Source organism: Silurus meridionalis, chromosome 9 (genome assembly GCF_014805685.1).
Source record: "Silurus meridionalis isolate SWU-2019-XX chromosome 9, ASM1480568v1, whole genome shotgun sequence".
In the NCBI taxonomy this organism is placed as follows: Eukaryota; Metazoa; Chordata; class Actinopteri; order Siluriformes; family Siluridae; genus Silurus; species Silurus meridionalis.
The window spans coordinates 781,040-791,812 of record NC_060892.1 but is presented as its reverse complement, the minus strand read 5'-3'; the positions used below and the strand labels follow the sequence as shown (position 1 = coordinate 791,812).

General features: G+C 37.5%; 1 protein-coding gene across 3 annotated transcripts; it reads left to right on the top strand.

Annotated features, from left to right (window-relative positions):
- Positions 1 to 5,748: 5,748 nt before the first annotated feature.
- On the top strand, positions 5,749 to 10,524 carry cirbpb (cold inducible RNA binding protein b). 3 transcript variants are annotated; one of them, XM_046857937.1, is made up of 8 exons: positions 5,749 to 5,852; positions 6,796 to 6,895; positions 6,977 to 7,083; positions 7,172 to 7,283; positions 7,363 to 7,591; positions 7,789 to 7,850; positions 9,964 to 10,056; positions 10,341 to 10,524. In XM_046857937.1, the coding sequence occupies exons 2-7, from the start codon at positions 6,796 to 6,798 to the stop codon at positions 9,966 to 9,968; spliced, it is 615 nt and encodes a 204-aa protein (XP_046713893.1). In that variant the 5' UTR covers positions 5,749 to 5,852; the 3' UTR covers positions 9,969 to 10,056; positions 10,341 to 10,524. The 3 variants fall into 3 exon arrangements, with proteins under 3 accessions (XP_046713893.1, XP_046713892.1, XP_046713891.1); XM_046857936.1 differs by lacking the exons at positions 9,964 to 10,056; positions 10,341 to 10,524 and adding an exon at positions 8,193 to 9,133; XM_046857935.1 differs by lacking the exons at positions 9,964 to 10,056; positions 10,341 to 10,524 and adding an exon at positions 8,004 to 8,181.
- Positions 10,525 to 10,773: the final 249 nt, after the last annotated feature.

Genomic DNA, 10,773 nt, shown 5'->3' with positions numbered 1-10,773 from the left:
CCGGGGGGCGTGTCACTCATCGAAGTTTCATCGAGTTTCGGCGCTTTTTGATGACGTGTTTCCAAACGAAGCTCACGCAGACAAAGGCGACAGATGGCAGGTTTGTTGGCTCTGGGTTTTGAACTCAAAACCTTTCAGCAGAACTGTTTAGATTAAATCCAGCCTCATGGTTCCTCAGCGTTTACCATCCACAGTAACCTCGTGTACACTATGTGAACAAAAGAACCTCAGCACACCTACACCAGTACCTGACTTTACTCACACACTTGTGGCTGATGAACACGAATGTCCACAAGCACACTCCAAAATCTAGTGGAACATCTTTCCAGAAGAGTGGAAGGAAAAAAGCAAAAGCAAGATCAACATGGGACTAAATGTGGAATGCAATGTTCAGCAATGCAAAATCTGCAGTAAACTGAAGCACAATTGGAGTAAGAAGGAGAAACACTTAGACTGGCAATGTAGTGAAGTAAACATACAGCACAACTGCAGTGGAGTGATGCAGTGAAATGCATGTTTACTGCACCTGTACTACATTGTGCTGTAAAGTGCAGTATACCAGTGGTGTGGTTACTGTACTTCATTAAGTCGATGAGCTGGAACACTACCATGCAAGATTCAAAGATGAAGATGAAGTGTGTTTAAAGAACCTATAAACTATAATAAATGGATAAATGGCCACTGGATTATGTTAAAATGTGTTTTAGATGTTCCGAAGTTTACAAATAATCATCTCAAGTCATATGATAAACACAATACAGCTTAGAAAATTAAAGTTCATCAATAAACTTTTTATTTTATTTTCATTCCATTAAATGTTTTTGACACATTACACTGAGACGCTGTTTTAAATTCAATAATCCGGATTATTTGTTAATCTTGTTGATATGAATTCAGTAAAACAACAAACCTATCTGGTCTTTTTAAATTTCTATTAATTTTTTTTGTTATTTCAGATGGAACTACTGAGCATATTAATAATTATTATTCAACAAATAATCATAATAATAAAATCGAATTAGAGGTTATATTTATTTGTTGTTTATTATTTATGAATTAATTAATTACATGCTAACCGGCTTGCAACAAAACTATTTATTTCACCTATGGGACATTTAATTTGCATATTATCTATCTATCTATCTATCCATCCATCCATCCATCCAATCATCTCATCCACTTGATCATACATGTTTTCATCTCATTCATTTATCCCTGAAATAATTTTTTAACAATAACTGAACATTTGAGGACAGACCTGTTGTAAACCCAGGGGTTAAGTCACTCGTATATACTTATGTTGTTCATTTTTTTTTTAAAACCAAAAATTTGAAAGAGAGAAAACTACATTACCGGTTTCACATTGCTGTGAAACACCGCAAATGACGTAATCGACTGTATTACTGATGTATTTGTATTTATATGCATATTTATTTTTGCTCATTTAAATGAATAGGTTTGAATTCCTCCCTCAGTTTTAATTGTGTTATTCTCACACGGTTTATATTTCTTTCCTTCTGTAAGGTTATCTACACAGTCTTCTTCCTTCTGTCTTTTGTTTATGGACTTAAAACCTCTATGGTAAGCAATGAACATACTTAATAATTAATAACAGAAATATTAAAATTTATGCTAATCATTTTTGTAAGAGTCTGATTTTATTTGACTGGTCTGACTGTTTCACCAACCAGTTTGACAACACCATTGAGAGTGTTCTGATGGGTAGCATCACTTCCTGGTTTGGGAACAGCACCATGCAGGACAGGCGAGCCCTCCAGAGGGTGGTGCGTTCAGCTGAACGTACCATTCACACCGAGCTCCCTGACCTGCAGGACATCTACAGCACGTGGTGCAGGACCAGAGCCAGGAAGATTGTGAAGGACCTCAGCCATCCCAACAATGGACTCTTTTCTCTGTTGCGTTCGGGGAAACGCTTCCGCTCCCTGAAGGCGAACACAGAGAGAATGAGGAGGAGCTTCTTCCCGCAGGCCATTCGGTGTTTAAACCAGGAAACACCCAGGATCTAAAAACTGTTCACTCTCTCCATCATCACCCTTTTTTCCCCTGCACAATCACACTTTTCGTGCTACGGCACATTATACACTGGACTTGCACAGCACAGTGCACTTTATATTTCATATATTCTTTTTCATATTTTTTTATATTCTTATTTTTATACCACACCATTCCGCACAAGGACACTTTACACCACACCTTACTGCACACGGACACTCATGGACAATCAAAAACATGCCTAACTTGTTTACTGTTGTTTGTTGTTTACTGGTTAACTGCACACTGCCATAACCATTTTTTGTGTATGTGTATATATATATATATATATATATATATATATATGTATATATTTACATATATATTTATATATCTCTATATCCTTATTTATCTGCCTTCTTTTTCTTGTTCTTATATTTTTCTTTTAAATTTTGTTATTATATTTATAATTTTTATTCTCCTTTTTACCCTATTTTTATTCCCTCATGCCGGACCGTCGTTAAAAGCATTTCACTGCATGTCGTACCCTGTATGTATGTGACAAATAAAATTTGATTTGATTTGATTTGAACAGTAAAAAAATCTACACTGGTACGCAAGATTACAAAATTAATATAAATATACCTCTTGAATATAATATAACTCGTGCTTCTCACCAGGGCGTAACCACACATACTGGACACCAGTTTCAGAAGAGGTTCCTTCTGGGACGACGGCCTGCAAACCGACTTGTTGCAGTGTCTGGTGTACGGTCTGATCACTGACGAGTGGACCTTCTGCTTCTGCAACTCCTAAAGCAATTCTGCAGCACTCAGGCATCTGTTTACTGAAGCAGCTTCTGCACCTGATGCACAGCACGAGGACTCGACTTCTTTGATGGACCCGTGTGAGGTCTGGTTCCAGTGGAACCCCTTTTTGGAAAACCTCTGAATGTCAATTTAATTCCAATCAGTTCAATTCATGTTTATTTGTATTGAGTTTTTAATAATGAACATTGTCTTAAAGCAGCTTTACACAGATAATGTGGTGATAAAAATGATGTTCCTCATAAGTGTATGTTTGTCCCTGATGAACGAGCCGGTGGAGACTGTGGTGAAGGAGAAACTCCTCGAGACCACTGTACTGTAACTCAGTTTCATTGTGATACTGAACTTCTTTTCTCCTCGCCATCTTTGTGAAGAGAAACAATTCTAATCTTCAGAGACTCTTTACCATGAGGTCCATGTGGAACATCTAGTGGTCAGTATGAGAGAATTTTATCTGCTCTAATACAAGACACACATTTATATGCTTCTGCCAAGAAGATAAAAACATGAACATGGGAACATGCATGTTTACACTACGTTCAGCTGTTATCACTGAGGGTCAACTCACTTTTGTTGCCAGTTATTTAGACAATAGTGGCTGAATTTTTAGTTATTTTTAGAGGAGTATCTCACAAAAGTAAAAAAACACACATTTCAGCAATATTTCATTACAGTACGAGGGACAAAACTGTAGAAATAAAAATGACGTATCCCTCGTACTGTAATGAAATATTGGTGAAATGTGTGTTTTTTTACTTTTGTGAGATACTGTGTATATATATATATATATATATATATATATATAATATATAATTGACGCAACTAACAAATATTTTGTTATTATTCTGACAGTTTTTTTTTTCCTGATTAATCAGATTCATTTTTATAATTATGTAATATTTTATTTTATGTTTTGCTAATTATACCTAAATAAAACTGTAATTCGTGGTATTTATGTATAACGTTGTTCTTGCTAACAGCTTTCAGAGTTTAACTCTCTTTAATTTAGATATTTTAAAGCTTATAGTGCTGCTTGTTGAGGAGTGAATGTGGGATTTCTTCTTTAAACAAATTCACTCATTCTGTTGAAAAATAAAAAACTACAGCTGAGTATGAAAGGTGAAGCAATTTGTAAATTTGTGAATCAACATTTTTATTGTATTTTGCAGCCGGCAGGTTGACAAAAAACACAAATATAAAATATAATAAAATATTGTTTTAAAAATAAAGAAAAAAAAATTACAGATATTTTATTCATTTGTGAAGATATGACACACACACACACACACACACACAGGTCTGTGTTTTCCATTAATTTAAAACACTTTAAAAAACAAAACCCTCTGAATAATAAAGAAAGTGAATAAATGTATGGAGTGTAACTTTCAGCTGGTTATTTCAGCTAATTGTTAATCACATGTATTGTTGCATTGTAGTTAATGATGTTCACTGTGTCATTGTGCTGTAATTATATACAGTTCTCTTTAATTAACAGTTTATTGACATCTTCCTGTATATAGTGAAATACTCATTTTTTACTCTTTTCATGTCCAAAAAACTGCATTTTTTAGAAGTAAAAAGAAAAACGCCAGTATTCCTTACATTTTTTCTTTTTTTATTCAGTAAGTTTTTGTAGGAGAGATTTCGAGATAATGGTTCCAGAACAAAGAAAAACTCTTACATTTTGCAGACATCCTCCAGTCTGGCTCAGCCTATTCTCTTCTCTTCTCACCTGAATATCCATAATAAAGAAGGTCATCACAGCAGTGTTCACAGCCATCGTTACTGAAAAGGCGTCCGGGCTGCTGATGATTGTGTTAATGAGGCAGACATTGTAGAGTGCTAGCTGTAGCTGTAAGGGCAGATGGGGCAGGCAGGGGGGCAGCTGGGGGGCAGCTGGGGCAGGCAGGGGGGCAGTAGTGAGAAGTCTGGCAATCACCTGAGTGTTGAATGGCTGCTGAATGGCTGAGGCGCGGAATGAAAGAAAAAACCGGTTTATCTTGTTATATCGTTTACACCTTTGTTTTTTTTTGTCTGTGCTCCGTGACCTATTTTCCTGAAGATGGTTATTTTCCTCCTACCACTCCAAACATCTCTAATATGATTAACTCAGAAGTGAGCAGGGTTTCTAAAAACATGCTGCAAATACATGATACAGAAAATAAAGAAATTGAAACACTTAATTATACTGTATAATGAAGTAGATGTAGATTTCTTCAATATATAGATAGATCGATAGATCGATAGATCGATAGATAGATAGATCGATAGATAGATAGATAGATAGATAGATAAAATGTTATGATAATGTGCATATAAATTGTTACCCACCGAATATGTGATTATGTCTAAAAGAAATCATATGGAACAGTGGGCTTATAACCTAAAAACACATTTTAATTCAGTGTTATTTGTTTAACTCTTTCAACAAAGGGACATTGTCCCAAAGCAGCTTTATAGTTAAATACTATAGTGGACATTTAATTTTTAATACCTGTACGTTTGTTTCTTGTCACGTGACTCCCATAAACGCCACACAATGCAATCGATCAGGGTTTTTCCGAAGCTTGACATTATTGTTACAATTAATATGGCAGTCACTTGAACAAATCACTAACGACACAGACCAGACCAGACCAGGAGATACGGGAGGTGAAGCTGCTCAACCTGTTTTTCATAATTCATAACTATAGTGTATGTAGACGTGTTGGGGTCTGTTTATTAAAAGTAACATTTTACTTCTGATCAAAGGAACGAAATGAAGAAAATGAAAAAAAAATCGTTTACTATGATTAACAAGATTCGAAGAACCAAGTCATTAAAATGATCCGATCTTCCGCTCACTATACCTGCGGTAGATGGCAGCATAAAAAAGGCGTGGTTACAACAGACCCCACCCTTCTTCATGCATATTCATGAGAGAAATATTGCTAATCATGAGGCGCGGGCGTTTATATAGCGGCGCCATCTTAAGCGCAGTCTCATCTCCTGCTCACTCGGGAACAGCTCCATCTCGTCGCTACAGGGGGAAAGGTAATGGTGTTCAAAACACAATGAACTCTTTGTGGTGCATTAATTTAGCATTTTTTGGCTTTTTTTAAATTCTTAAATATATATTTTTGCATATATTCCTTTCGGGTGTATGTTTCATTCGAAACAGCTGATTGTGTAATGTGACGCAGTTAAGGGTTTACTTCAGGTTAACAGCAGAATCGTTTCACTGACACACCGAACGCTAATATTTAATCTGCTTAATCCAGTGCGAATAGAAAATGGTGTTTTAATATTATTTCTTCCTCCGAAAATCAGTAAAGATGGGAGACTGTGACAAGGCCGCTAGCGTCGCGGTGATATTAGCATTGTAGCATTGCTTTTGTTCTCGCTCGACTAGCAGATGGCTAATGAGGCCTAAGCGTTTTTTCCCCCTCATGAATGGTTTTATAAATAAGTTACCCTACTCTAACCTTTTTAAATAACAGCATCGTGTTATTGTTTTAAAATAACGATAATATAGTAAATATATTATTGGATAAATATACACGTGTGGCCGCCATATTGTATTTCAGTCAGGAATGGACGCGCGCGCGGCCATGTTCTACAATGGTCACGCGCTGGTGTGTGAATCCTTTATAAGGAAGGAAGTAGATCAGAATTAACACGGTTTATTTTATTTATTGGATTTTAATCTTACATGTCCATTAAGGTGTTTACTTTAATTTCTTTTTTTAATGCCCTTTACTGAAAATTGGTCATTTCTCGGATCACCGAATTGTTAATTTATTAAATACTAGTGAACCCAGAACCCCATTTATTAGCATTAAATTCAACCTGACTGCAATAATTAATTCATACTTCTGTCCAGAGCAAAGGATATTGTGCAGAAATGTTCAAATAAGTTTTCTTGGATTAAACATTTATTTTTATATTTGTTAAAAAAAGCCATGTAATTTCATGCTCATGTTTTGGTTTATTTCAGATGTCGGACGAAGGAAAACTCTTCATTGGTGGCCTCAGCTACGAGACCACAGAACATTCACTGGAGGAGGCGTTTTCCAAATATGGCACCATCGCCAAAGGTAGATTCGTATTTCTTTTTTTTAAATCTGCACACATGCATGGAGTTTACAGAACAATCATGATTTATTTTATGTTTTTAGTCGACGTAATCAGAGATCGTGAGACCGACAGATCCCGAGGCTTCGGCTTCGTAACGTTTGAAAACCCAGATGACGCGAAGGACGCGATGGCTGCCATGAACGGCAAGGTAACGTGTTCGTGCAAACGGGAAATGATACAATTCTTATGCTTTTCTTGAGGGAAAAATACAATGTCTTAACTTGTTCTTCCTTTAGACTGTTGACGGCAGAACGATTCGTGTGGATGAAGCTGGTAAATCTGGTGGGAGATCTGGTGGCTTCAGAGGGTCTGGTGGAAGGGGATTTTTCAGAGGTGGAAGAGGAAGAGGTTGGTATTTTTGGTAGATGTGTCTGTTGTTCAGTCCTTTTCTTTGATTTCCCCGTTAACCGAATGTGTTTAACCTCAGGAGGTGGTGGCTACAGTGGAGGAGAGCGAAGCTACGGTGGTGAAAGGAGTTACAGCCGTGGTGGTGGCGGTGGCGGCAGTTACGGTGGTGGCGATCGTGGTTACGGAGGCAGGGACAGGAGCTATGGCAGTGGTGAAAGGAGCTACGGTGGTGGTGGAGGTGGTGGTGGTTACTCCAACAGGAGCGGGGGCTACTCCGGTGGTGGAGGAGGAGGATACAGAGACAACAGGTAGGTCTTTATCACACCAAGTTGATTATTTGAATGAACTGAATGGACCTGCTCTGTGCAATTCCTTCATATTGTAATGGATCACTCATTCATTGTACCCTGTGCACTGAACGTTTTACCACCTGCCTAAATTATATTTAATGTGTGCTTTTATCGTGCCTTTATTGTGTAATAATGTGGTTGTGGTGTTCTTACAGGAACCAGGGCGGTTACGAGCGTTCATCTTTCGGCAGCTACAGAGACAGCTATGACAGCTATGGTATGTATACAACCTGAATGGCTCAATACAAATATGTAACTTGTTAAACTGAAGCTCTGTTCTGTCCTGGTCAGACATTTATACCGATCCACTGACTAACAGTCATTTTATAAATAAATAAACAAAAACAGATGCTTGCTTAATGCATTTCAGATGAACCTTTCCAAAACAAACCAAAGATCAATCTACCAACAGTGGACTAAGTGTGCAGATGGCCAGTAGTTTATCCTGGAGATACTTGAAATTGAGAATGAGAGTCGTGCTTTGTGGTATCAGTTCTGTATGTGGGAAGGATGTCGAAATGCACCAGTGCCTTTACTCTTGCCTGCTTCTTGTCCTCAGCTACACAAGATTAAAATACAGTCCTGATTCCAAGATCATCACTTCGCTGGCTGTGTTAGATGTGCTCTTCGAAGACTCTTGAGATTTTTTTTTTTCCTCCACTTTTTGTTTCATTTCAGTTTTACTAGTTGTAATGCTCTCCTACATAAAAATACAAGATGCTATCTTTTTTTTTCTTTTCTTTTTTTTTTTTAAAAGAAGAAAAATCGTGTCCGAGATGGTGTCATTATATTTTTTTTTTTGGGGTGTATCCTGTAAAAAACATTTGAGCCCGTTTTTAGATTGCCTGTACCTTCAGTTACCACTTGTTTGCTCTTGTTTCTTTGTTGAAATCTGTTTTTCTTGAAACCATACGTGAAATCTCTAACCAGTTCAGCACAGCCTGATAGCTTCTTAAATTTATTTGAAGTAAAACTTTGGACCAACATACACTTACAAATGGATTGCTGTTGGAGGGGGGGGGTGTTGCTACAGAAGAAGCAGTCTCTCACTTGGAATCGCCTGCTTCTTAATAAAAAGAAAAAGAAAAAAAAAACTTCATCAGACTCTCAAAAAGAAGCTTGCCATGCTGTGATGTGCTTTTAGTGGCTTGAAGTCCTTGTAATGCATTCCTTTAGTAAAGCAGGGAAGGTGTGCTAATTTTTAGAGCTCAGGGCTCTGGCAGGCCGCCTTTGTTTTGCTAAAGACTTGTAAAGTTCCCAAAGAGTGAACTACTCTGATTGGTGCTGCCAGATTAGGAGTTTCTCTGAGCTCAATGTGGCCCAATGTACTTTACTCTTTGTGACTTTTGAATATAAAAAGAGTACTGCTTGGAGATCAGTTTTATATCCATGTCAAGGTTTTGTTCCTTTGGGGAGAGAAATGTGCCGTTTTGTGTACCAACAACTTTTTTTTCTTTTTGTTAAATTGGCTTCATGAAGCCCATTAAACGAATTTCTGAACATGCTTTGAATTCATTGACCTTGAAGAGAAAATATCCAGTGTTATGGGTGTAAAGTGATGTATTGAGGGTAATCTGGGAATTAATTTAGTGCATTAATGGTTCTTGATCTGGGTGTAAAAGTATATTTTTAGAATGAAAGGTTGTGCTACAGTTAGTCATATGTAATGCTTCATTGCATCCAAGCGTTCTCTGCTAGCAATTTTTGAAAACCTGACAATGTCCTTGGAGAATGAAGTGTTGTGCCTACCGACTCGAGTCCTCTGAGATGAAAGCTGCTCTTGACTAGGGCAATTGTGGAAATAGTCCTGTAACGTGAGGTAACCACTTTTGATCTCCTGTACGCATCCTTCCAACTGTTGTATTCATCACATTTTTCTGCCAAAAAAGAGCCCAGTGTTCTGTCCTCTAAAGTCAAGCTCTTAGGAGCGCATCAGTATTGTGCCTAATAAAAAAAAAAAAAAAAAAAAAAACCTAAAGAAGAAAAATCCACCTTTTTTCCGATTTGCTGATTGATTCCTATCTTCAACTTGCTGCTTTGTGTTCTGTAATTGTAATCCAGTCTCCCAATAGCACTACTGGGAGGGAAATAAACCACCTGGTATTTACTCTGCCTTTTAAGGCACTGATGCTCGTTTTGGAAAAGCAGCCCAAAGTCCTTTAGTGCCCCCCCTTTTTTTTTTTGTAAACAATTTCTAATGGTTCCTTTTCTGACTCATTTGATTTTTATTTTTTCAAAGAAAAATAATGTTCTCATATTTGCTAATGCATGTTAATAATTTGACTCCTTTATGTATGGTGTATATATTTACACGTCTCTTATGTTTTCAGGTTAAAACACATGGGATGTAGCGAGGACGCTGTGGGCCAGAGTTCACCAGATTAGTGTCTGGGAGAAGTTGGGTACTGTGAGATTGCTATGAGGCAAGTACTGGTTTAATCACTGGATCAGAAAACTGAAAGGCTGAATGGGGTTCAGGTCATGTTGAATGGTATTGGGGGTGATGAGGTTAATGCACCTGTTGGTTTTCTTTACTAGCTTACTATTAAAAAGTGCAACTATTACACATGGCTGATGAACAGAGAAATAAGTGTTCAGTGAACACCAGGTTATAGAACATTAATTATTCAGTAATGTTTAAAAGGGGGGGAGTAGAGAATGAGATACAGGGATTTGTTTAATTATATTCTTTGTGTTTTTGTTTTAGTGTCTGGATGGGGGGTGTATCCTCTGCAATCCTGGTCAGCACACCATGAGAAGTGCATGATCAGGTGCTCCAGCCTTCAAGCCAGCTGAGCTTCAACAGTGATCTCAGAACATCAGTGTAGGGATGTCTGCTTTTCTCGTGGATCGGGTTAAGCAAAAATGCAATAAAAAGACTGTTAAATGTTCTTGTTGGGTTTGTGTTTGAGATTCTGAATATGATGGGATGATTGAGCTTGCCGCCCGCGCGCATTTACATACTGACCACCAGGGGGCGATCATGCTATACAAGAGACAAAAGCAGCAAAACAAACCATTATTGTGGTTTAAACCATCCAATCAGATTACGGCGTGGGCAGGGCGTGGTTATTACAAGGAAAAAAAATATACCAAGTGAAAGGTTAGAAAGAAACGCGTTGAAGTAACGTTTCTGGTTA